This window comes from Bos javanicus, chromosome 15, assembly GCF_032452875.1.
Source record: "Bos javanicus breed banteng chromosome 15, ARS-OSU_banteng_1.0, whole genome shotgun sequence".
Classification (NCBI taxonomy): domain Eukaryota; kingdom Metazoa; phylum Chordata; class Mammalia; order Artiodactyla; family Bovidae; genus Bos; species Bos javanicus.
In genome coordinates, this window is record NC_083882.1 from 64,469,388 (window position 1) to 64,497,198 (window position 27,811).

Sequence of the window (27,811 nt, forward strand, 5' to 3'; positions counted from 1 at the left end):
ATGATGATCATCTGGGGAAAAATTTGAAGAATTTAAACTGTTGATGCTAAGAATGAAATGGTTTCCTTTATTGCCTCCTGAACCTTTTAATTACATGAGAGGTATTTGCTGTCATTTGCTGACTGCCCACACTAGACCAGGCCCTGTTCTAGTCTTTTTATGTGTATAATGTAATTGTATTTGCTGTCACCAGACAAGTAGTTATTCTCATTATGCCCGTTGTACAGATGGGAAACTGAGGCTCTGGGCAGTTACGTAATATGTTTACCCATCTCCAGATCCTGTCCCCTTAACTACCCCTTAATACTGCTTCCATGTGCCCCTGCCATACTATATATCTGTTTTTACATAACATATGCCCTGTATTTCTGATCTCTCTAAGATGTCAGGTCTCACAAGAACTCTTGCATGGTGAACTCACGCAAGCAAAAGGTGGACCTGCAGATAAAGTAGAAAAAGAAGAGTCATAGTTTTAAATAATGCATGCATTTGTTTTCTGAATCTTGATTTTCCAAAAGTGCCAAAGCACTCCTGGCAGAAGAACCCAGTAGCTCAACAGTGAACAGGTCATTCAGTTGGAGGCATGTCATGCGTCCTTCTGGGCCTGGGCATCTTAAAGCCAGGCCAACATTTTCAAGTCTTTTCTGCCAGATGAGGGAATGCCAGAAGGACCCACTCCTTAACATGGTAGAAACAAAAGCACTGGGAGATTGATTTAAGTGTGAATTTTTCAAAGGTTGCCTGCGTTAGAGTCCCAAAGGAAATGCCTGCATGTAAAAATAAAGGAATAAATGAGCAAGCCAACAAACACACTCATCACGGGCAAACCTCAGCCCTGGGACTGATGGCCGCCTGGGTTGTTTCAGAACTTTTTGCACTGAGCAGGAGTAAGAGCATGCGGAAGAGACTTAGCTACAAGGGGGTTGGGAACCCCTGTGTTTTACAGCAATGATTCTCAACCCTAACAGCTAAGACGTGCTGTACACTCCTGGCAGTCACTGGGGCTCACTTGAGTAGTAATTTTCTAGAGGAGGCATCCCTTTTAGAAGAAGGAAGGATTTTAAAAAGATGTCCAAAACAGATCAGTCCTAATGAGGCCAGACCGTATCTTTAGACTAAATTTGACATGAATTGAAATGAATTCCTCACAGTGCATAAGTGGGTAGAAAAGATAACGTCAGCCTAATATTTCAAAATAAAAGTACCTATTTCAGGGATTTCCCTTGTGGTTCAGTGGTTAAGAATCTGCCTTGCAATGCAGGGGACATGGGTTCAATCCCTGGTCAGGGAACTGAGATCCCACGTGTTGCAGAGCAGCTAAGCCGCATGCCACAGCTAGAGAATCCATGCACTGCAAAGAAAAGATCCTGCATGCTGCAACTAAGGACCTGACGCTGTTGTTTTGATGGCTTCCATTTGGAGGGGAATGAAATGTGATCTAGAAGCCCCCTGCCTGCCTGAGATAGCTTAGAGGGAGTCTGGGGCCTTCTCAGTAAACTTGTAAATCCTGTCGTTAACAGGAGGCTCTCCTGCTCTTACGATTGTGGCATGAGAGTCAGAGACCAAGGTAAGGCACAAGGGTGCCCTGGTACCACATGCTGTGCCAGTGAAGGGCATAACCAACTACTGGTTTCATTGGGGAACGAACGGTTGGACTGGGGGATTTTGTCCCTTAGCAGAAGCCCCCTGCTGTTGCCCTCTGAACCACGTGCTCCGTGTCAGCCCTGCCCCCACCCCCATCACCTCCTAAGCATCCCACCTAGAACTGGCTTACATAGGTCTCCCATCTCAGCCTTTCATTTCTTTATCTTGCCTCTGCTGACTAGTTTAAGCTGTTAATAACCCTGACTTGATATGTTATCTCATGTTAATGTATAGGACCTTGTGTTTTGACAGAGTCCTTTAATCCCAGGGAAATATCTGATAATGGGAAATCAGGCTCCCTGGTTGAGGCTGAGGCAGAGGGAGGCATTTGGTGGTGAAGGGGGAGGTGTTTGGTGGTGAAGGGAGCCTTTCAGTGTCATCTAGACCTCTCCAGGCTGGTGGCTGCCCACAAAGAGACTTGTTAACCTACAGAGATGGAGGCCTCTTGGCATGTGGGGAACAGGAGGTGGTTTCTTGTTTGCAGGTTTGGGGGGCAGCAGATCAGGTTTCAGGATGGCCTAGTGACCCTGCTTGGAGCCAGGCCTCCCCTGCTGGGCTTCCTTCCCATGCAGGTGGGTTCCCAGTGGGCAGAAGACAACTTTCCTTGCTTAGTGAGCACTCAGGTGCCACCTGCCTGCTGGTTCTCTCTGGTCTCCTGTGTTCTGGATGCTGCCTGCTTCTGTTCTTGGCACCACCTACCCATCCTGCCTCTCCTGGGCTCTGAGACCTCTTAGCCTCTTGATCAGTGTGTGCATGTGTGCTAAGTCATGTCTGACTCTTTGTGACCCTAGAGACTATAGCTTGTGAGGCCTCTCTGTCCATGGATTCTTCAGGCAAGAATACTGGAGGGGGCTGCCATGTCCTCCTCCAGGGGGTCTTCCCAACCCAGAGATTGAACCCGCATCTCTTACATCCTTATCGGCAGCTGCTCACTGCAGGTCAGTGCACCCAGTACACTCTTGGTGTGGACACCTTGAGGGAAGGAAAGAAGGAGGATTGGACAGAGTTAAAGGTCCGGATGTGGTATAGGAACTGCAAGACCTCCCCCCGGGGAGCGCTGTAACTCGCGCAACCCTAGAGAGTTGTGTCAAGATTTCAAGAAGCATCTGGTTTCTTAGCCTCTAGTACTGACCAGTCCTTGTGTGTCCTTGGGTGAGGCATTTCACTTTAGCCAAGGACAGTTCCTAGTGAGAGAGCTGGCATTGCCTGTTCTCTCTAATGCCAGGGGAGAGCAAGGGTAATACCCAGATGACAGCCAAGGACTGGAGACGTGCCCATCAGCTAGGGAAGAAACCCTCGAATCTGGAGAAGCACAGCACCATCCACCCCATGCTGGTTGCTCCGAACTCTGGTCCTTGGCCCACGGGGAGCCCTCAAATCCCTGTAGGATCCAAAGCTAGAGGACAAATTAGAACCCCACGTCGGTACTTGCTACCCCTTCATTTCTTCCAGCAAACATTTCTCAAGTGCACTGGATCCATTGCATCATTTGTGCGTTTAACATCTGCCAGTTCCACAATATAGTCTCTGAAAGATAAAAATATATATAGGGAAAATATATATAAGGGAAAAAATATAAATATTGCAAAAAAAAAGTTAGCTTTTGCCTATATTCTGTTCATGTTGTGCATTATAGGTGACCTGTTTCTTATTTGTATAAGATTGTACACACAGGCCATGCATATATGCTATGTGGATAACGATGAATTTTCAAAGGTTTAACTACCTTCTCTGCTGGTATTAGCATCTGAGCCCCACATGTGATTCCACTGTACTACCTGTGTGAGGCTCTATGGAGAAGAGAAGGTGGATTAACTAGTGCTTGCCCCAAGGTGCTTTTGGAGGCTAGTGGAGGGGACACGTAGAGATATATGCAACATGTTGGGGTAGTGAACTTGGATGGGAACAGAAAGTCTTCCTGGAAGTCTGTTCCCGTCTGTCTCACTCACAGCTGCCAGAGGAATCCTTCTAAAATACACGCCCTTGTTTAAAATCCTTCAGTAGCTCCTCAGGGGGGCTTCCCTGAGGAAGCTCAACTGTTATAGAATCCACCTGCAATGCAGAAGACTCCGGTTTGATTCCTGGGTCGAGAAGATCCCCTGGAGAAGGGATAGGCTACCCACTCCAGTATTTGTGGGCTTCCCTGGTGGCTCAGATGGTAAAAAAAAATCTGCCTGCAATGCAGAAGAGCCCTGGGTTTGATCCCTGAGTTGTGAAGATCCCTTGGAGGAAGGCATGGCAACTCACTCGTTTTCTTGCCTGGAGAATTCCCATGGACAAAGGAGTCTGGTGGGCTACAGTCCATGGGGTTACAACGAGTTGGACATGACTGAGCGACTAAGCACAGCACAGCACAGCTCCTCAGGGCTTGGGAACAAGACTCGAACCCTATGGGGAGGGAGGTGGGAGGGGGGTTCAGGATAGGGAACACATGTACACCCATGGCTGATTCATGTCAATGTATGGCAAAAACGACTACAATAATGTAAAGTAATTAGCCTCCAATTAAAAAAAAAAAAAGACTCAAACCCTAAGCTTCCGGCTCAGGGCTCAGATGCTCCGGCTGGCCCCGACATGCCCTTCTGGCTGATGCTCACCGCTCCTTAAGCTACCTGTTGGGTCCAGCCCTCCCCGCCCTCTCCAGACTTGCCCTGTGGTTTCACATCTGCACATCTTTGCCTGTGCTTCTCTCTCTGTTCAGAACATCCATTCCCTCTGGCTTAAGTTGCTCAACCTCGGCACTATTGATCTGGGGGCTGGATAATTCTTTGTATGGAGGGAGGGCTGTCCTGTGCTTGTAAGATGGTCAGCAGCATCTCTGGCCTCTACCCACCAGCTGCCAATAGCTCCTCCCACTTGTGACTGCCCCAGAATGCCTCCAGACACTGCCAAGTGTCTTTTGGGGACAAGCCTGTTCCAAGTTAAGAACTGCCTATTCTTGGGACTTCCCTGGCTGTCTAGTAGTTAAGACTTTGCCTTCCAATGCAGGGGGTGTGGGTTCCATCCCTGGTCAGGGAGCTAGGATCTCACATAAACCTAAGACAGAAGCAATATTGTAACAAGTTCAAAAAAGACTTTAAAAATGGTCCACATCAAGAAAAAAAAAAAAAAATCTTCAAAAAAACCAAAACAAAACTGCCTATTCAGGCAGTGCTTTCAGAACTCGGTTAAATGCCTCCTTGAGAATCTTTTCCTCGACCCCGCATCTGGAGTCTGACTTAGTACCTGGGACTCACTTCATCAGGTTCCTTATTCCTGTTCCTCCCAAGTGCATTTACTTGTATTATTCCCCAACCCCCACCCTCCTCAAGGACAGAAATCATGTTTTATTCATCCTGGAAGCCTCAGCACTCAGAATCCGAACCAGCGCATATCAGATGCAGTGTCTCTATTTGTTGAGCAAACGAACAAACAAGTGTCAACCAGAAGTGACTCTGGAGCTGAGACTTGAAAATATGGGGCAGATTTAGCTCAGAGCCATATAAACAATTGATTTGACTGGCTTATCAATACCATAGACAAATGCATGTTACTGTTTGAAGCTCAGTCTAAATGGTGGTTATGTTAGGATGCTTTGGCTAAAATAACAGAAAGCCCAGCCCAACTCAGACTGTACTCATGAAGAACATGTACTGGGTAGAGTAAATGCAGGCCTGGTCTGACTGGTGCCCCTTTTCTCTGCATTATGCAGTGCTGCCCCCTCATATGTTGGCTTTAAGCACAGGTTGGTTCTCTCCACTGAAAATAGCCATTTCCTGCAGCAGCCTCGAGCCTTGTGTCTACATGCTGTGTTGGCCAACCCAAGAGCCAGCCATGAATTGAAAGTTTTTGGGTTTTTCACTCTAACTGAGCCACAGTAGGTCCAATGCCCACTCTACCCCTGTATCACTGGGGTGGGAGTGGTGGGCAGGGGGAGGGGGGTCCACTGGTTGATTTAACCCAGGCAGATGTCACCAGCAGAGCTGGGACAGGCTTAATCCCCCACGCCCACCCCAGAGACCGTGCCTGATACCCAGGGAGAGGAGTGGATGGATGCTGAGGCCACCCCAGTACTTGCTCCTTGAGGAATATTGACTGTTGGGCCTTTTAAGGAGTAAAACCAGGAGAATCGTCCATGTCACTTGTCCCTCCAGTCTCAGCTGTGGGATAAACACACCTTTGGTTGACCACCCATGAAGGGAAAGATCAGCAAGGCAATGAGCCCATGACTACTTCTTCCCATGGGCTTGGGGAGGCCTGACTACTGTTGAAGGTTGTATCTTGGAGGCAGATAGAATGACCAAGAGGGATTTTGTGAATCTGTCTGGCTTTTTCAAGAGACAGGATGGGGAAAAGGAGATTTGAGTTGGCAATGGGGAGAGCCTGTTTTGTTACAGAATAGTGTTGGCTTGGGTTAAGCCTTGTTGCCTGCAGGGTCAACTAAGCTAAGAAGATAAGAAAAAGCAGGTAGTGACTCACCTTAAGAGCAAAAGCAAAATAGCTTCCCATGGCAGAAAGCCATTCTTGTGTGTTTACTTTCAGGTTGGTCCCTTTTTAGTAAGTATTTGTTACTAACGCATGACTCTGGCTAATGTATTGTTCTCAGCATTCACAGGCAGTACTGTGTGATGGTTTTGCTCATGGCGTCTGGAGCTAGGCTTGGTTCATGGTCCAGCTCGGTTGAACACTGGCAGTGTGAAGCTAGGCTAATTACTTCATCACCTGCTGTAGTTTCTCGAACTGGAAAATGGGCATACAAGTTGTACCTGCCTTATAGGGTTGTTGTGAGGATTAAGGGGCTTCCCAGGTGGCACTAGTGGTAAAGAACCCACCTGCCAATGCAGGAGACACAAAAGATGTGTGTTCGATCCCTGAGTCAGGAAGATCCCCTAGAGGAGGGCATGGTAACCCACCCACTCCAGTATTCTTGCCTGGAGAATCCCCATGGACAGAAGAGACTGGCAGCTACAGTTCATGGGGTGCAAAGAGTTGGACACAACTGAAGCAACTTAGTACCCACGTGAGGATTAGTAAGCATGTGAGGATTAAATGCATTATGCTCATAAAACACATAGAAGATGCACAGTGAATATTAGCTGTTGTTGCTATGGCTAATATTCCATGAAGGAGAGAAGGATGTTCTTTTTTCTGTTTCTTTTCCATTCTGACACTTTAGACACTTCAGGCCTGCTGTGAATTTTCTCACATACTGTGATATTGTGATTTACAATAAGAAATATGTCACTTGGGGACTTCCCTGGTGGTCCAGTGATTAAGAGACCACGCTCCCAATGCAGGGAGCCTGGAGTTCCATCCCTGGTTGGGGAACTAGATCCCACATGCCACAGCTGAAACCTGGTACAGCCAAAAGAAAAAGAAAGAAAGAAAGAAATACATTATTTGGTCTTAGTCCCTGCTGCTGGCCCAGAGCTAGCTCTAAAACCCCTTGGGATTTCCTGAGTGATGGGAACATTAAATGTTCTTCATGTTAAAGAGGTGACCTGGAAAGCACCTAAGGATGGTGGCTGGTTGCCTGTGGAGCCCAATATGTGATTTCCAACCTCATGCCCACTGCCAGGGAGGGGAGATGAACTGGAGATTGAGTTCCATGGCCAATGGCCAGTGATTTAATCAATCATGTCTAAGCAAAGGAGCCTCCATAAAAACCTAAAAGAAGTGGGTTTGGAGAGCTTCTAGGTTGGTTTACAGGTGGCGATTCTGGAAGAGTGGTACCCTCAGACAGTATGAAAACTCCCTGCCCTTCCCCCTAGTGCCTTATGCATCTCTTCCATCTGGTTGTTCTTGATTTATGTCTTTTAGTGATGGGCCAGCAATCTAGTAAGTAAAATGTTTCTCTGAGCTTTCTGAGCTGCTCCAGGAAGTTAATTGAACCTAAAGAGGAGGTTGCTGGAGCCTCTGATCTCTGTCTAGGTCATTGGTCAGAAGCACTGGTGACAACCTGGCCTTGGGACTGGCCTCTGCGGTGGGGAGGGGGCGGTGGGGATGGAGGGCAGTCTGGTGGGACTGAGCTCTTAACCTGTGGCATCTGATGCTTTCTCCGGGTAGTGTCTGAAATGAGTTGAACTGTAGGACACCCAGCTGGTGTCAAGAATTGGATGTGTGGGGAAAAAACTTACACATTGGTGATCAGAATTGTACTCACTAAAGAGAGGATTGGATTCCTCAAAGGGCGCCTTTCTCCAGCATGACTGGGCTGGACAAGGGCTTTGTAAGGGGTACCCGAGACGCTCCCTTTCTGCCCCAAGGACACAGAGATCACACGTCCAAAGGTGAGCTCTAAGAGCACATTTCGCCAAACACAGGGTTCAGTTCAGTTCAGTCGCTCAGTTGTGTCTGACTCTTTGTGACCCCATGAATCATAGCACGCCAGGCCTCCCTGTCCATCACCAACTCCCGGAGTCTACTCAAACTCATGTCCATCGAGTCAGTGATGCCATCCAGCCATCTCATCCTCTGTCGTCCCCTTCTTCTCCTGCCCCCAATCCCTCCCAGCATCAGGGTCTTTTCCAATGAGTCAACTCTTCACATGAGGTGGCCAAAGTATTGGAGTTTCAGCTTTAGTATCAGTCCTTCCAATGAACACCCAGGACTGATCTCCTTTAGGATGGACTGGTTGGATCTCCTTGCAGTCCAAGGGACTCTCAAGAGTCTTCTCCAATGTTCAAAAGCATCAATTCTTCAGCGCTCAGCCTTCTTCACAGTCCAACTCTCACATCCATACATGACCACTGGAAAAACCATAGCCTTGACTAGATGGACCTTTGTTGGCAAAGTAATGTCTCTGCTTTTGAATATGCTATCTAGGTTGGTCATAACTTTCCTTCCAAGGAATAAGTGTCTTTTAATTTCATGGCTGCAGTAACCATCTGCAGTGATTTTGGAGCCCCCAAAAATAAAGTCTGACACTGTTTCCCCAACTATCTCCCATGAAGTGATGGGACCAGATGCCATGATCTGAGTTTTCTGAATGTTGAGCTTTAAGCCAACTTTTTCACTCTCCTCTTTCACTCTCATCAAGAGGCTTTTTACTTCCTCTTCACTTTCTGCCATAAGGGTGGTGTCATCTGCATATCTGAGGTTCTTGATATTTCTCCCGGCAATCTTGATTCCAGCTTGTGCTTCTTCCAGCCCAGCGTTTCTCATGATGTACTCTGCATATAAGTTAAATAAGCAGGGTGACAATATACAGCCTTGATGTACTCCTTTTCCTAGTTGGAACCAGTCTGTTGTTCCATGTCCAATTCTAACTGTTGGTGGTCTGGTATTCAGTAGTTTACTTTTTGTTGTTACTGAGTACTATTCCGTTGTATGAACATACCACTATTTATTTATCCATCATCCTATTGTTGGACATTAGGGTGTCCAACAATATAGAATATTTTGTGTCCAGCAATATAGAAAAATTGCTATATACATTTTCACACACATGTTTTGTGAACCTATGTGCTGTAGTCTAAATGTGTGTTTCCCTAAAATTCTAACTGTGAGAGTCTAATCCCCATTGTGTTAGTATTAGGAGGTTGGGGGCAGCGATCAGGATTAAGTATGGAATCCATGAATGGGATTAGGGCCCCTATTTAAGAGATTCCCCCAGAGCAACCTTGCCCCTTCCTCTACGTGAGGATACAGTTAGGAATATGATTCCTGGAAGAGGACCCTCACCCAACCACACTGCCCGCCTTGGACTTCCAGCCTCCAGGACTGTGAGAAATCGATTTGTACTGTTTATAAGCCACCCAGCTGTGTTATTTTATTCTAGCAGCTTGAACAGACAAAGACAATATGTTTTTATTTATCTTGGATAAATATAGTGGTACTGGAATTTCTGGGTCCTAGTGTAGGTGTATGTTTAACTTTTTAAAACTACAAACAGGTTTACAAACTACGTGTGCCGTTTACTCTCCCCCCAGGACTGTGACAGTTCTAATTCTACTCCTCAACCTCACCAACATTTGTGATTAATCTTTTTAATTTTAGCCATTCCAGTGAATGTGAAATGATATAATTTCCCTAATTACTCATGATATTGAGCACCTTTCTATGCATTTATTGGACATCTATGTACTTTCTTTTATTAAGGTGTCAGTTTAAGCCTTTTGCCCAATTTTTAAATTAGGTTGTTTGTCACTTTGTTATTTATTTATAGGAAACACTTATATATTCTGGATACAAATGCTAATATTTCTCCTGGCTGGTGGCTTGTCTTTTCATTACTTGTCTGATTAAAAAAAAAAACAAAACTGTTTTTTAAATTTTGATGAAGTCTTATAGCTACAGAATGTGTTCCAAGACCAAGCAATCTGATGGAATATTTTCCAGAAATAAGATAACTGGGGCTCCTAGCAGGGCTATAGTTTCCTTCAAGTTTGTTCCTGTGGTGTTTCAAAGAGAAGCTGAAGTCACGTAAATAGCCACTGTGTGGGCCTTCCTAGATGTGTGGTATGGCTGCGTTCTTTTAACAGTGAAAGATTGCATATGCTTGCTCTGTCCAGTGGCCACCATAAAACTCAATCCGAGGGGCCTGTGTGTCCAGGGGTGGAAAAGAAATGGCCTTAATTTCTTCTAGATATCTGTGGCCTTTGCTGCTGAGGATACATAGGTTACCAACCTAGAAGCCCTGGGGATCTTTCAGTTCAGTTCAGTCACTCAGTCGTGTCTGACTCTTTGCGACCCCATGAATCACAGCACACCAGGCCTCCCTGTCCATCACCAACTCCTGGAGTTCACCCAAACTCATGTGCATCAAGTCAGTGATGCCATCCAGCCATCTCATCCTCTGTTGTCCCCTTCTTCTCCTGCCCCCAACCCCTCCCAGCATCAGGGTCTTTTCCAATGAGTCAATTCTTCGCATGAGGTGGACAAAGTATTAGAGTTTCAGCCTCAGCATGAGTCCTTCCAATAAACACCCAGGACTGATCTCCTTTAGAATGGACTGGTTGGATCTCCTTGCAGTCCAAGGGACTCTCAAGAGTCTTCTCCAACACCACAGTTCAAAAGCATCAATTCTTTGGTGCTCAGCTTTCTTCACAGTCCAACTCTCACATCCATACATGACCACTGGAAAAACCATAGCCTTGACTAGACAGACCTTTTTGGCAAAGTATGTCTCTGCTTTTGAATATGCTATCTAGGTTGGTCATAACTTTCCTTCCAAGAAATAAGCGTCTTTTAATTTCATGGCTGTAGTAACCATCTGCAGTGATTTTGGAGCCCCCAGAAATAAAGTCTGACACTGTTTCCCAAACTATTTACCATGAAGTGATGGGACCAGATGCCATGATCTTCGTTTTCTGAATGTTGAGCTTTAAGCCAACTTTTTCAGTCTTCTCTTTCACTTTCATCAAGAGGCTTTTTAGTTCCTCTTCACTTTCTGCCATATGGGTGGTGTCATCCGCATATCTGAGGTTATTGGTATTTCTCCCAGCAATCTTGATTCCAGCTTGTGCTTCTTCCAGCCCAGTGTTTCTCATGATGTACTCTGCAGATCTTTAATCGATAGAAATTGTTAAGAGGAACTCTTATCAGAAGAGGAACTCAAGCAAGGGAGTAAAAATCAGAAACAGGTGCCCTTGCTTGCTCCCAAGGTAGGGGGGTGGTGAGCTGGTTCCTTTAGTGGGTGAGGGGGAGGGTGGATCTGGTGGGTCAGGCAGGAGGCGTAGCTTAGGTGGTCTGCCCACCCTCTTGGTGGTATCTGAGTGCAGGGATCATGTAGTGCTCTGCTTTTGCTCCTGGCACTTCACAAGTGGCAGGTGGTTTGTGGTCCTCTTGTATCTTATTGTTCATCATTTGGCCCAACAGCACATGTATGCAGTTATTTTTAGTCCCTTATATTTAGTTTCTTTGTATTTTGTTGCCGGAGGAGATGTTTGTCCAGGTGCAGACATGACAGCAAAAAGTCCTGGGTCTCAGCCTATCTCACTTATATACCATAAGTATCCAAAATCTTAAATATGTACGTTTTCTCTAACTCAGTAATTCTACTTCCAGGAATTTAACATAAGGCTAAATGCATGGTTATATTCAGAATTCTAACCACAATATACAGATTTCACTTTTGTTGGGAAACTACATAAAAGAGTGGATAGTTACATATAGGTTGAAAACTCCATATAGCAGAATGCAGTGAAATCTTTTAAAGTTATTCCCTATAAATACCATATTTTTATTGACAGAGATATTTATTTGCAATGTTGTATAAAAAGATTTCAAAATATATATACTTCTATTTTATATATACATAAATCCATATATATTCATATATGTAGAAGGATTTTTATTAAATGGGATATTTAATTTATATACATTTACAAAATATATATGTGTACGATTATACTGTTTGTAAAATCATGACCCAGATGGCTTAGTCTGAGAGTGTATCTAAGTCAAAAGAATTATATCAACAAAAGTACATTTTAAATAGTTATGAAAGAAAGTGAAAAGTGTTAGTTGCTCAGTTGTGTCTGACTCTTTGCAACCCCATATGCTGTAGCCTGCCAGGCTCCACCGTCCATGGAATTTTCCAGGCAAGAATACTGGAGTGGGTAGCCATTCCCTTCTCCAGGGGATCTTCCTGACCCGGGGACTGCACTCGGGTCTCCTGCATTGCAGGCAGATTCTTTACTGCATGAGTCACCAGGAAAGCCCTACTTCTGCTTCTGTATCTGAAGGCTATCCTGTCATGTCCAGTAATACTTTTTCAATATCCTTAATTCCTTTCCCATTCACATGCTACATAGCTGCTTTTGCGTCTCTACCCAAAACCCCACTAAGACAATCGTGCAGCCCTCTCCCCTTCTGCCTTAGTGCCCTCCCATACTCTCTGTTCTCCATCACAAAAGCCAGAGAATCTTGTGCCAAGTGGTGGGCTCTGCTTGGAAGAAGAGGAGGGGAGAAACTGAGATGGTCCAAGCCAGGATTCTTTGTCGCTAACTGGAGTAGGGTGATGGGTGGGGTGGGTGAGCAACTGGGAGGGCGTTGGGAATATGCCAGCATTCATAATCTTCATTCTATTTCATATGCATAGAAAACAGCTGGAAGGACATGCACGAAGGTCACGATGTTAACATTTTGTTATTTCTGGTGATAGGATTAGAGTGGATTTTAATTTCCTTCCTTTTGCTTATCTATGTTTTCTAATTTTCTACCATGAACAGACATTCCCTGATTTAGTTCTTAGAATTTTTATTGAAGTATATCTTGATTGATTTATAAAAATCATTTGGGAAAAAAAAAAAAGTTCCCCAGTGCTTCTCAGAATTATAAGGTTGGAAATGTAAGTATGGTAAACCCTAAGTTAAGGAGGTTTAAAAATATATTCTCTGTCCCAGATACACCACTGACATTTGTACCCGAGCCAACCATCAGCCAACACTGAGATCTGTCTTTGTGCCTGTCACCCCTTTCTGTCAAATAAAAGCAAAAGGTATTTTCAAAAATGTGCACGTTAGGGAGAAGGACTTGGAGCAGGTCAAACCAGTTGACACATATGTCTTACCTGGAAAATGGGGACAACCACACGATCCTCGGGGATTGGTGAGGGGCCACAAATGGAAAACCTAGCACAGGACCGGCACATCTCAGGTCCTCAAGGAGCTCTGAGCACCTGCTCTGTTCAGTTCTTTTGCTTAAGAGGCAATTACTGGTTTCAGCTTTGGGCTAAGTTCTGAATTGGGGGCTATGGATATAGCAGTAAGACACTGACCCAGCCCTAATGGAGCCCCCAGTTTGTGGGAGGAGACAGATAATATGAAAGTGTCTGCTTCTGTGCCAGACGGTCTTCTAAACACTTGATATTTGGACATCGATGCTTTACATCCTTATAGTAATCGATGAGGTGTGTGTGCATGTTAAATCGCTTCAGTCATGTCTGACTCTGTGTGACCCTATGGACTGTAACCCACAAGGCTCCTCTGTCCGTGGGATTCTCCAGGCAAGAATACTAAAGTAGGTTGCCATGCCCTCCTCCAGGGGATCTTCCCAACCCAGGGATTGAACCTGCATCTCTTACGTCTCCTGCACTGGCAGGTGGGTTCTTTCCCACTACTGCCACCTGGGAAGCCCAATCTGATGAGGTAGATTATTATCTCAAGTATTACTTTGTAGTCTGTCTTCCTGGTCACGGAAGCCTGTCCCTCTGTAAGAGCCCACATCTGTGGTAACGGTATTGGATCTGTTTGTATATGTGGTGGGTGAGAACTTGGGTACTGGAATCAGACTTTCTGGGTTCAAAATGCAGCTCCACCAATTATGGGCAAGATATTTGATCTGTCAATGCCTCAATAATGTTTTCAACTGTAAAATAAGAATAGCTATAGTTGTTGCCTCATAGATTATTGTAATATTTATATAAAGCACTTAGAACAGTGTCTGGCACACAAGCTGTCAGTAAACATTTGCTGGTATTATTATTATTGTTGTGTCACTTGTCTCCTTCTGTAGACTGAGAGCTCCTTGAGGACTGTGACACTATCTTATTAATTACATGTGCAACTCCCAACCCAAGGCTGATCATGGGGTTGAAATCAACAGTTATCTGTTAAGTAAAAGAAAAAAGTTATCACTACTCATATATTTTGAGGTAGGGAGAGAGGCGATACAGAGGGAAGAGGGATTGCCCTTATGAGTGGACATCAGATTCTCCCAAGAACCACGATTGTAGGAGGAATGTGGATTCTATTAGAGCAGACAGAGTCCAAGAAATCAGCCTAAATCAGAGTCAATGTAAGAACCAGAAGGGACATCCCAGACCACAGTTAGTGCTCCCATTTTTCAGGTGAGGAGCCTGAGGCGTAGGGAGTTCATGTACCTTATCTGTGGTCCCGCAGTGTTGGAGGAAATTTTGGGGGGAACATGGCCCTTTATCATAACCTCAAATTCTATTAATACTCGTGGTTAATTAAACAGATTTTTTTTTTCCATTTTGGTTCAGTTTCACAAAGCTTTATTGAATGCCAAGTGCCTTATTCTCAGCTCACGAGAGATGAGTAAAATGGGCTCAGAGACAATTCAGACTTGTTTGAGATTAAATAAGCAAATCAAATATGAAAATGGGAAATCCCAGGAAATAATGAGCGCTCGCCTTGTTCCCATTCCATAGACATCAGGAGACTAAACAACCAAGCGAGAACAGTGGGAATACAGGACTTCTTTAGCGCAAACCTGTTGAGGTCACAATTGGGTTATGACTCTGGTCCCTCCAGTTAAAGGGACCCCCCCCCGCACAAGATGAAAACTTGAGCGGGGTGAGCAGAGGTTGATTTCCATTGGGGTGTTATGGGGTAGAAGCCATGGGATTCTACAGAATGTATCTCCACCTCCCTGGTAAAGATAATGTCTTCCCCAAGCCTTGCTCAGAGAACCCCCTCCCTAATCTGTACAGCCCCACCCCAGGGATCCTAGGAAAATGGGAGAGTAGGAAGTTGTTGCTAAGAAGCTTGTTTTGGCTCTGCTGAAGGCACAACTATAAATTCACATAATAAGAGACCCACCAGTATGACTGGAAATGCACAGCACAGCTGACGGGAGGGGAGATTCATAGCCTGCCTCAGCGCCATTCATCTTCCACCTGGGAGCAGTGTAGCCCTAGGCATCCATTATTTACCAGGGAGACAGGAGATGTCAGGGGGAAGGCAGTGTGTGGGTGGCAACCAGCACTGACAGGGAGCTGTGAGAGGCAGCGGGGTGCAGCACGATGTGCCTGGGACTGGAGCTGGGAGAGCAAGACTGTGCCGCTGCCGGCTCTGGTGGACACAGAGTCGGTCACTTAACTGCTATGGCCTCCAGCTCCTCAGCCTTAAAATAGGGCTTGAGTGAAACAGTCTCCTCAAGTCCCTCAGGCTCTGGAGTTCCATTCAGAATGTTCTAAGTGTTGTATGAAAATGTCGTTCAGAAGTTGCTTTCAGACTTCCTTCAGTCTGTGTAACAGGCTCTAGGTATATACAAAAAATGAAAAGTTAACAACGACCGAAAAAAAGAGGTTGTTTTCATTACTCTAGAAGGTATCCCTGGGGTCTTCAGGGAGCATATTTCCCCAAGGGTGATCTCAAACCTTTCCCTAAAGAACCCCCAGGCATAAGAGCCCCAGTGCATCTCCAGCCCAGGATCTGGAGGCATACACCCAGGCATGAAATGTCTTTGAGTTCTTATTTATTATCACGGAGATAATTTTGCACTCTACTCCATAAATCTATCCTTGCTTGTGTTGATATAAAAATAGTATTCTGAATTATTCACTGTTTGTGAATGTGCTGATAAATCTAGACTTGCAAGTTGGCAGAGAATCTTGTCTTTTGATCTTGAACTATACAAGCCCTAATTTTGTGTGATAAGGTTACAGGAGATGTCTAATTTCTTTTTCATGCTTTCTGTATTTTTTTTATTTCTTCTCTAATGTGTGTGTATTAATACTAAAGAAAAGTAAATAAAATTTTAAAACATGAAAAATAATGTAGTTCTGACCTTCCGCATCTAGATTTTAAGGAGGGAAGGGCTCTCCTTAATGAATGGGTTCCCTGGTGACATTTTCTTAATGTGCACATTCTTCTGTATCTGAGTGCTCTGTGCATGTGTGCTCAGTCTCTCGGTGACTCTTTGCAACTCCATGGACTGTAGCCCACCAGGCTCCTCTGTCCGTGGGATTCTCCAGGCAAGAATACTGGAGGGGGTTGCCATGCCCTCCTCCAGGATCTTCAAGACCCAGGGATAGAACCCACGTCTCTTAAGTCTCATGCGTTGGCAGGCGGGTTCTTTCCCACCCGGAAGTGCCACCAGGAAGCCTATCTGAGTGCTCTGTGATAAATAACATGTGGTTGAATGAATAAAAGAATAATGACAATTATGATGATGATAAAAGCCACCATTATTGTGTTTTTACCATGTGCTACTGTTCTAAATTCTTTACCTCGGTCATCTCATTCAATCCTTATAAAACCCTTTGAGGCAGGTCTTATTATCCTCATTTTGCAGACGAGGAAACCAAAACATCAAGAAATGAAGTAACCGTTCCAGTTGGAACAGCTTTCCTGTGCTGTCTTTTATCTTCTCGCCTGGCCTTTTAGACCTGGTCATTGTGGCAGCATTTGCCTGAGCGCAGCAACTTGGTGGCGTTTCTTGGCAGTTCCTCATCTCTTGGTTTTGCCCTGAGGCTTCTCTGCCCTTTTCCACTTGTTTATCTGTATTTTCTAATTTTCCTAAGGTGTCAGTTGTGTCATGGATGGAGAGCAGGGTGGCAAACTAATCTATGCTAGCTTATTCACACAGAACTCTCAGGTTCTTTTAGCAGATAGCAGTAGCCATGGGCATAGTTGAAGTGGATGTGGATTAACTAGTCTCCACAGTCCCACCATCATCTTATTACAAAAGCAAATCTCAGAGCAAAACCTGCCACACATGCAGACTTATTAAATAAGCATTCACAGGCTGGCAAACATAACACAGGGCAAGCAGCCTGCTCTGGAAGCTGCTCAAGTCCCAACTCTCTGCCCATTTGGGTACTGCAACTGCTTCCGGAGTGGAAGCTTCACTGGAAGAAGGCAGGCGAACATTCTCGAGCGGTGGGTCTCAAACTTGAGCAACCATCCAAACCTCCTGAAGGGTTTCTTAAGGCACTGACTGCTGGGCCCTGACCCTAGAGCTTCTAAGGGCTCCACACTTTGAGATCTGATTTTGTTACTCTCTCTGATAAATGGCATCAGGCAACCAGCAATTGGCTCAATCCCTGGGCACAGGACCATTTAGAGAGTTAGTCTATGGTCTAGAACACCAACCCTTGGGTGTGGACTACAAGGTGCTCTGGATTCCTTTACCTAAAAGACATAAGGGTAAAGAATGTCAGTGAAAGGTTTTAGAGAGGCGGTCCTCACATTTTTGGCACCAGGGACAGATTTTGTGGAAGACAGTTTTTCCATGGCCTGGGGCTGGGGTTGGGGGGTGGCTTCAGGAGGATGATTCAAGCACGCTACATTTATTGTGCACTTTATTTCTATTATTATTACACAGCTCCACCTCAGACCGTCAGGCGTTAGATCCTGGAGGTTGGGGGCCCCTGATTTAAAGGACACTGCTAATGTCATCAGTGAGAAGCCATTTCTCATCCTCATTATGCTAATTAGCAAAGCCTGGTGCATTCCTTGGAGAAGGCAATGGCACCCCACTCCAGTACTCTTGCCTGGAAAATCCCATGGGCAGAGGAGCCTAGTAGGCTGCAGTCCATGGGGTCGCTAAGAGTCGGACACACTGAACGACTTCACTTTCACTTTTCACTTTCCTGCATTGGAGAAGGAAATGGCAACCCACTCCAGTGTTCTTGCCTGGAGAATCCCGGGGACAGGGGAACCTGGTGGGCTGCTGTCTGTGGGGCCGCACAGAGTTGGACACGACTGAAGCGACTTAGCAGATGCATTCCTTATGCTCCAATAACTAAGGTTCATTTCACATAGATAGTTGGAGCATGGCCTCACTGATACAATATGAGCTGAATAGCCCTGTAGTGTTAATTCCTGGAGAGGGCACCTAGGGTATAACATAAATTAGCACAAATGCCTAACATCACTTGTCCAAATGGAACATTTTAGAGTAAGTTACAGACAACATTAATAGAAGGAAAGTTCATTAACAAATCGCGGGGCGTTTGTTTGGTCCCACAGACGGAGCCTGAGATCATAGAGGAAACCAACATCGACAGAGTGAACGAGCCCCGGGGCTATGGCCGCTCGAGGCAGGTGAAAGGCCACTCGGAGACCTCCACGCTGAGCTCGCAGCCCTCCATCGACGAGGTCCGGCAGCAGATGCACATGCTGCTAGAGGAGGCCTTCAGCCTGGCATCGGCAGGCCATGCAGGCCAGGGCCGGCACCCGGAGGCCTACGGCTCCGCCCAGCACCTGCCCTACTCCGAGGTGGTGACCAGCGCTCCGGGAACCATGACCCGGCCCAGGGCTGGGGTGCAGTGGGTGCCGACCTACCGCCCAGAAATGTACCAGTACAGTCTGCCCCGGCCGGTAAGTCAGACGTCCCTCCAATCTGCCTGTCATCATCAGATCTGCCTGTCCTGGGGTGTGCCCACAGGGGTCTCAGGGTGGGGACTTTTGTGATGAGCCATCTTGGGATTTGGAGACGACCTTTGCTGGGCTCTCATCCCGTCCTCCCTCCCTGATCCAAGCCTAAATCTTTCAGTCCTATGGGCACAGGCGCACGGGTAAGCCCTGATGTCCAGCTGAAGCACGTTTTTGAATGAATTTCCTTTTCTATCCCTCCTGTGAAGGCCAGACCTCATTCTTTGTGCACTGGTGGTTTTCTACAACCCCAAGGGCAAGGACCTCCTTTAAATGTCAAAATGTAGGCCAAGGCCCCATATCAGGGGGCCGTGGAGCACGTGGTTCTGAGCAGAGGCTCTGGAGGCGGGTGATTTGACTTTGAATTCCAGCTCTAGCATTCAGCGGCTTTGTGACTTGGGGATGTTAGATTTTCTACAGGTGAAATAAACAGATAAGAAAAACAACCGACTTCCTAAGGTGGTTGTAAAGATTAACATGAGGTACTAGACGGATGCCAGGCACCCAGTAAATGCCATAAATGTTTGTCATGATCATCTCACTAACTAGTAACTGTACTTCAGTATTTGAGAAAGTACCCAGTGACTAAAGGTTTCCATGATTTAAGCAACCATTTTAATTAGTTTGCATTTAATTAGTTCATCACCATAGCATCTATAGATAATCTTTTTAAAGGGACATAGTTTTATAAGCCACAGACCATAATAGACAATGCTTTGTGTGATATATAGATTCAACCCTTGTAATATTTCATGCCCTATCTCCAAGTTACTCATTAATAGAGCATTATAAATTGTGGTTATGATATGTAGTTATCTAATAAAAGCTAGAGAAGGCACGTTGCTGACAAATGTCCATATAGTCAAAGCTATGGTTTTTCCAGTAGCAGTCATGTGTGGATGTGAGTTGGATAAACAAGGCTGAGCACCAAAGAATTGGTGCTTCCAATTATGGTGTTGGAGAAGACTCTTGAGAGTCCCTTGGACTGCAAGGAGATCAAACTAGTCAATCCTAAAGGAAATCAATCCTGATTATTCATTTGAAGGACTATTGCTGAAGCTGAAGCTCCAGTATTTTGGCCACCTGATGTGAAGAGCCAACTCATTGGAAAAGACCCTGATATTGGGAAAGATTAAAGGCAGGAAGAGAAGGGGGCAACAGAGGATACGATGGTTGGATGGCATCACTGACTTGATGGACATGAATCTGAGCAAATTTCAGGAACTAGTGAAGGACAGGGAAGCCTGGCATACTGTAGTCCATGGAGTTGCAAAGAGTTGGATACAACTTCTCGAGTGAACAACAATAATAAAAGCTAACATTTATTGAGTGCTTCACTGTTACTAGGGAGTGATCTAAGTGTTATAAGTATGGTAACTCATTTATTTAGTTCTTACTATATGCCTCTGAGACAGTTACTAGTTTATCCCTATTTTACAGACGTTGAAACTGAGGTTTCACAGCTTGTTCAAGTCACACAGCCAGGAAGGAGCGGAGCCAGGACCCAAAGTCAGGCCATCTGATGACAAAGGCTATGTTCTTAACCTGCCTTCTGCTGTTATATTGTCTCTCTATCGTATTATTTCTTTCATTTTCCAGTAGACTATTCGGGACACCTATGAACTTGTGGAGCCTTTTGATAACTTCAACCACCAGCCTCCAACAGCACCACTACAGTGGCACTTAGTAAATTGCTGTTATGCTACGTAACTACCTAATCTACACACTGTTGTGAACTTCCTTATTGTTCTTTGTTCCAGATTCCCTCCTTCACCAGGTCCCTGAGATATCTTAACACTATTCCTAATCCCCTCAGTCTTTCTCTTTGAATGTCAGTCTCTGGCCCAGCCTTGCCCTGTTGATAAAACTCTTATCAGGAGAGACCAAAATTTATTTCAAACTGAGCCTTTGGGGCAGGGACACCTGTACTTGGATGAGGTCATCATCACTGCAAGAGTTTGTCTTTAGGTTGGCAGGTGCAGAATTTCTGTTTTGTCCATTCACTCCAGGGTGATCAGATCATGCTGCTTAAACTCACTGAAACTGCTTTATTATTAATATTAACTCACAAACCTGCAGTGAGAAGCTGAATGACCAGGTGGGCCAGAATATTTGTTTGCTGGTCAACATGGTCTTTCATTGGCTTCCTTTGTAGCTCAGCTGGTAAAGAATCCACCTGCAATGCAGAAAACCTGGGTTCGATACCTGGGTTGGAAAGATCCCCTGGAGAAGGGAAAGGCTACCCACTCTAGTATTCTGGCCTGGAGAATTCCATGGACTGTATAGCCCATGGGGTTGCAAAGAGTTGGACACAACTGAGCGACTTTCACTTTGGGCTTTCCTGGTGGCTCAGATGGTAAAGAGTCTGCCTGCAGTGGGGGAGACCTGGGTTTGATCCCTGGGTTGGGAAGATCCCCTGGAGAAGGAAATAGCAACCCACTCCAGTATTCTTGCCTGGAAAATCCCATGGACAGAGGAGCCTGGCAGGCTACAGTCCATGGGGTTGCAGAGTCGGACACGACTGAGTGCCTTCACTTTATGGTCTTTCATTAAGTAAAAGCCAATTTAGGGAAAGTACAACATTATCAGAAGGAAAACTGATATTGAGTTGATATTAGAGTCATTTTTCTCAGCCTGTGATATGCAAACCCAGAGAGCAAAGTCAGTGAAGGAAATAGGTGAATGTGGGACATCTTTTTTGCATCCCATTTTCCTGAGATATAGGTGGAATACAGTGCAAAATTCTTAATGTTTTAAAGGACTTTATTTTAATATTTACTATTTATTTGGCTGTGCTGTCTTCGTTGCAACAGACAGGATCTAGTTCCCCAACCAAACATTGAAACTGGGCCCCCTGCTTTGGGAGTGTGAACTCTTAGCCACTGGACCACCAGGGAAGTCCCCTCAGTACAATGTTTAAGTTAAATAGAAGACTACGGTCAATGCCCAGATTTCAGGAGTAGGAGTTTGCCTCTGCCATCCAGGAACTTTGCTGGATCTGTTCAAGAAGCACTGACTTCCAGAAGAGTGCCAGCAACTCTGGGGCCGCCACTGGCCATGCTCCCATCAGATGAGAATCCACATACCCTTTTTTTCAGAAAGAGTTAGAAAAATGCTCACTGAGCCTTGCAAATCAGGTACTTTAAAATACTTTCCCATGACAGTCGTATTACAGTTTCCACAATTACAGTTTTCTTAACTAATTGCCCATTAAATTGGTACTGTTCTTTATGGGGAAAGAAGGGATTTTCTCACTGAGATGTTGAAAACACTCTAATCTTACCACATAAAGTGGCTGTCCTTTGGGGGAGGGCTACCTGTATCCATTCTTACACTGATCCATACTGACTTCAGTTTCATTGACTCATCCTTTCTGATGCCAGACATTGACCATATCCCCAAATTCTCCCTCTACCCAGAGTGGGATGGCACTCACCAACTGTATGACCTTACCCGGTGACCGTAACTCTGAGCCTCCTGTCTATGAGAAGAGAGCTGCAGTGGGGAAAGGATGATAATTCATGAAAAAGGCTCAGCATGGTCCTGGCACTTAGCACCCAACAGGTATTAGTGGATTTTAATCAGAGTGCTTCGTATGGAGCCTGGTACATGGAATTACTGGATAAATGTAGCCATTATTATAAAAATATTCTCTTTTTCCCACTGGGTTCCACTGCTTATCTCCCTTTTCCTGACACTTCTGAGATGACATCTTTTTCTTCTACCCCGTTATACTCTTTTTAAGAGCATGCTCTGGGTGCTCAGGGAAGCCTCACTTCTATTTAAAGATGATCCTCAGGAATGACTGGGCCCCTCTAGCTGGAGGCCAGATTCTGGGGATCTGTGAACAGATCTGAATTTCAGAGAGAAAAACTTAAACAACTGGGATGAGTCTTCCAATGACAGGCCAGAAGATGCCACAACCCACATCCATATGCCTCAATTTAACAAAACCATCTAAAAATGTCATTGTGGGGATATGAAAGCTTAGATAGTTCTGTTTGCTATAATTCAGGATTGGCAGTTGTGCCAAGAAAGGCAGAAACATTAGTATTATATACTTTGAAAAAATGAAGCCACCAAAGAATGGAAGTAGACTGAGAAATAACACAGCAGAGAGACTATCCATCAAACCAAATATCAAAGGAAGTTTTTTCATTGTTAAGGTTTTCTTTTGCCAACAACACATGAGGTCCTTATTTTAATGAAAAGAGAAATGGCTAACAATACACAGTAGCAATGATAATTCTTAACCCAAGTTCTTGCCAAGCCCTCTTGTGCTATGATAATATGGAAATCAATGGACAAGGTGGCAATTTAGAATGATAACTATGATTACTTTTCAGCTTCCAAAAAGGAAGTGCTCCAAGCTCTACTGGGGGATAATTGGAAGTTGCTGGTTCTAAATGCATTCGGCCAGGCTGATGGCATTTATATCATGGAGAAGGTTATTGCTGGCAGCTGGGGATTCCTGCACCGCAGTTCAGGAGACTCTTGATCATATTTTACCCCTTGAATCTGTGAAGAAATTGGACTTGACACCTAATGACCAATCCAATTTTGCTAGCAGCCATAATGGGTCTCTGCCAAGTGGAATGAAAATATCCTATAGCCTTCCTGTTGGCGTCAGATTAGGGGATGCTGAGAAAGGTATGTGTGCGTGCTTAGTTGTGTCTGACTCTGTGACCCCATGGACTGTAGCCCACCAGACTCCTCTGTCCATGGAATTTTCCAAGCAGGAATACTGGAGTTTCTATTTCCTTCTCCAGGGATCTTCCCGACCCAGGAATCGAACCCTCATCTCCTGTGTCACCTACATCTGCAGGCAGATTGTTTACTACTAAGCTACCCAGGAAGCCCTCCAAGAAAGGCAGCAGGGTCAAAACATCTTCCCCACTAGAGGCCTTACAAATGTAACTAACAGTGATAATAACAACAGCTGCTATCTATGGCGCTCCCACTAAATAGGTTTTAGGCTAAGTGCTCTTGTCTCTTCCAGGGCTTCCCAGGTGTTACTAGTGGTAAAGAATCCACCTGCAGTGCAGGAGACACAGGAGATGCAGGTTCAATCCCTGGGTTTGGAAGATCCTCTGGAGGAGGGCATGCCAACCATTCTAGAATCCTTGCCTGGAGAATCCCAGGAACAGAGGAGTCTGGTGGGCCACAGTCTGTGGGGTCACACAGAGTCAGACACAGCTTAGCATACACGCACATTGTCTCTTCTGATCTAAGAACCACCCCATAAAGTCAACATTACTATCCCCCACGTACTCCATGGGAAGCTGAGATCTGGAGAAGTAAAGAAGCTTGCCCAGGGTGACACAGGACAGAACTGGGGCTGGAACCCAGGGCTCTCCAACTTCAAAGCCCATGTTCTGTCCACCCTCTGGCCAGGTAAGCCAGAAGGTTGTCCCAGGCTCTGATGAGAATTCAAATCTAAACTTCAGCGTGTGCTCTTCTTATCAGGAAGCCTCCCAAGTTGGATGGGGTTTTGTTCATTCCTATCATAGCCCCTTGTAAGAGAGACATCTCTACTAAGATAGAATTGAGAAGATTATAGCCTGTTTTCCTCCTCTCCCCTCAAAAATAAAACAAAAGACTCCGTCTTAAACTTTCTTAATGATGAGATAACCAGGCATATCAGGCAGGAATTTACATCCACAGCACTTGGATTCAAAAAATGTTAAACATTTCTTGTGTTTCTCCAAATCTAATTTGAATCTATTCTGAGCTCCCATCCAGGCAGGTTTGGTGGGGCAGGAAGTGGGGGGGGGGTGGGGGTCAATGTTAGTTCTTGCATAAAAGTCATTGGCAGTTTGGTGAAGTTGGAACAACAGGAGAGGTCTACCCTAGGCAGTGCTGAATGGTGTTTAAGGATGGAGGACACCCAACAAACCAAGAAGGTATCTGGAGACTGAAAAATGAGGCAGTTCCATGTAATCAATGGATCAGTATTATAGTATAGAGTAACTTACGTACAGGGTAGGATGGGGCAGGGAGCGATCCAGAAGCATTAGCAGCTGCACTAAACACTGCAGAGGGGCTACTGGGACAGTTTTATAGTTAACCTAGGGTTTGGGGGACAGGGAGTCAGGCAGTGCATTCCTAAGTCAAGATTTATGATGGGTAATTAGTCTTATGGGTGCAGGGACTACATCTTGAAAGCCTTTATCACTGGAGAGTAGCAGAGCAGAGAGGCCACCTGGAACCTAATGATCATTAGATGATATCTATTAACTACAAAGCCCTTGACAGCACAGAAGTGATTTACCACGCGGTACAGTCCCGGGTAGGGTCAATGGAAGGACAGGAGGAACTGAACAGGCCCAAGATGGAGTCAGTTATGCTAGCTGCCAACAATGGGGTGTTGCAACTCCCAGAGTGTGTGAAGGTAGGTTGCTCCATATTAACTGGGACAGCCTAGGCTGGAGATCTTTGCCTATGGGCTGCCCCGAGGAATCCCCCTTGAAAACCAACAGCGTGCCCAGTGTCTGGCAAATGCATATCCCTTCAGGCTTAGAGAAATCATTCAAGTGAGTAAAAATCACATTTTGTACAGGAATGCTGCGTGGAAAGGGAGAGAGGGAGGGAGGAGAGAAATATGCAGCTCAGCTCACAAACTCAGGTGTGCAAGACAGGTAACTGTTTCTCTGTAATGGCGTTCTAGTGCCAAAAGCTCAGTCTCAGGCTAGGGCCTCCCTCCCCGTCTCTGATTAAGCTTATTTTGTGTGTGTGTAGGAGTAGGGGTGGGTGGCTACATGGTGCAAAGCATGGTCAGAGGGTGAAGAAAGCTTCAGTACTTGGTCTCATTTTATTCTCATCTAACTACTCTGGGCGGCACCTCTGAGAAGCGCTCCTTTCCACCTAGTCTGCAGGTGTTGGTCTGGGGAGAGCACAGCTGTTTCCTGGTCCCCCTGCTTACAAGCTCTCTCCAGACTTCTCTTTCCCTTCCTTCCATGCTTGAGCCTTCTCTCTCCCTTCTGCCTCTCTCCTCTCTAGCCCTTACACACACACGCCCTTGCCCCTCTCCCCTCTCTAGCATCGTCCTTACACACACACACACCCTTGCCCCTCTCCGCTCTCTAGCATTGTCCTTCTGTTTATTCTCTCCTCTCCATCCCTTGTTCTCCCAGATTGAGATGGGACACAGAGCCCCTTCTCCAGGCTCATTAGCATCTAAGCTCTGCTCTTCTTTACTTAAGGGTCTTTGCCTAATACAGGGGCAGAGTGGTCTAAACCAGGGATTGCCAGCCTCCAGGATCTAATGCATGATGATCTGAGGGGGGGCTGATGTAATAATAATAGAAATAAAGTGCACAATAAATGTAATACGCTTCAATCATCCTGAAACCACCCCCCTCCCCAGTTCCACGTAAGCATTGTATCCCATGAAGCAGGTCCAGGGTGTCAAAAAGCTTAGGGACCGCTGGTCTAAAGGTACCTCACTTCTTTCAAAGTTTGTTTTGGCATCAGCTTTGAGTGCTTTAAGGGCTTAGGTTTTTGATATTCAAAATCCTAAACTCTTGCATTTTAATAGCTTTTAGCTTTTGAAATGCCAGGAAGAGTTGGCTCTTGGGCCATCTTGAGTGATAGTGAACTTCCTTCCCTGGGGCAGGAAGGCAGGATGTTCTTGGGGCAGGGGAAGGGCCCTGGATTCAAGGAACTGTGGTGGCAAGGTCTTGGTTACTACAATTACTGTATCAAAATATTATCTTGTCTCAGAAGGAAGAGCATATCATTTATTGAGTACCCACTATGTGCCAGACATCACATCAACATATAAAATGAGTCTTTTAAACAGCCTTTGAAATGGGGTTTGATCCTGTTACTTTCATTACCTAATGAGAAAACAGGTACAGAGAGGTAAGTTACTTGAGGTCAAGCACCCGGTCAAGGTCAAGCCAGGTTTCAACTCCACCTTTGTCTAACTCCAAACCCATATGCTCTGCACCACGCCACCCTTGGCTCAGAATTTTGAGACAGCGCCCTTAAACTGGCTATGTGATTTTGGGCAAGTCAGTTCACTTCTCTGGGTTTCCTTTTGCCTCTGTGTTAAGGTAAGGAGTGAGGTCTTGGTGTCTCCTGTTCTTTCCAGCTCAAACCTTCTATGAATCCCAGGCCCTTGAGAGCCCCAGTGTTGCTCTCAGTAACTCCTGGTAAGCTGAGAGATCAAGATAAACACTGGGTTTTCACCATGGGGTCCGTCTTCAGTTACCACACCCTCTGTTTTCAACTAAATAAGAACTATCCTCTGGAAGATTCTACTTCGTGCAATAGGATATAAAGTTATTTCCAGCTGCATGGGGCCTTAGGTAGACACAGGTTGGGCTGAGCAGTATTCACAGTGCGGTGGAAGGGACGCCACGCAGTGGAAGCCAGCGCTGTCAGCAGGAATGGAAAAACTGGCATATCCGCTCTGGCCTGGGGCTGACTGGCTGGCTCTGGACAGTGGCCTCCAACTAGAGTAGGTGGCTTTGGCCTGTAAGTCCTCGCTCTCCCACCAGTGCAAAGCCTGAGACCCTGATCTGTTCCTCCAACTGCAGGCTGCCCCCTTTACCCCCCGCCAAGGTTGATCTTGACCAGATTCCCCCTCTGGATGGATGCACGTGCACAAGGAGGGTCCAGCACACAGGGAGTCTCACCTGGGCTCACTCTCCACTGGGTTTGCTAGAAAGAATGGCCCTGACCCACCCCCTCGCCCCCTGCCCAAGGACATCGGGACCGGGAACCTTGAGCAGACCATGTCCCTTCTACTTTTACAACCAAAGTTCTGAGCTCAAAGTGGAGCCTCTTCTTGTTATATCCAGGCTTCTTCCACCTGGGAGAACTACGAGCTATTTTTATAAACCCTGCCTTCAGTTCCGAGTGTCTGATCTCCTTTCTAGCCAGAGGACAGGGATCCCAAAAGATGGTGTCCTTGGGTGCCAGACTGGGCCCCTCACGGCCACTGTCACTGTTCCTGTTCCAGGAACTAGAAACCTGGAACAAGGTAACAGTTTTGAACAATAGCTTCCAGTGAGATCTGAGTCACAAGGCAGCTGGCAGGCAGTCAGGTTCCAAACACATGGAAAAGAAGCCAGAATGCAAATCCAGGAGGACTGGGACCCATGGGGGAACTG

General features: G+C 45.7%; 1 protein-coding gene across 2 annotated transcripts in view; it reads left to right on the forward strand.

Moving 5' to 3' along the window:
- Positions 1-27,811, forward strand: part of KIAA1549L (KIAA1549 like) — a 316,042-nt gene that overhangs the window by 270,924 nt on the left and 17,307 nt on the right. For both annotated transcript variants that reach the window (XM_061381086.1, XM_061381085.1), the window contains exon 17: positions 18,288-18,638. In XM_061381086.1, the coding sequence (XP_061237070.1) occupies positions 18,288-18,638 (351 nt within the window). The remainder of the gene's footprint in view (positions 1-18,287; positions 18,639-27,811) is intronic.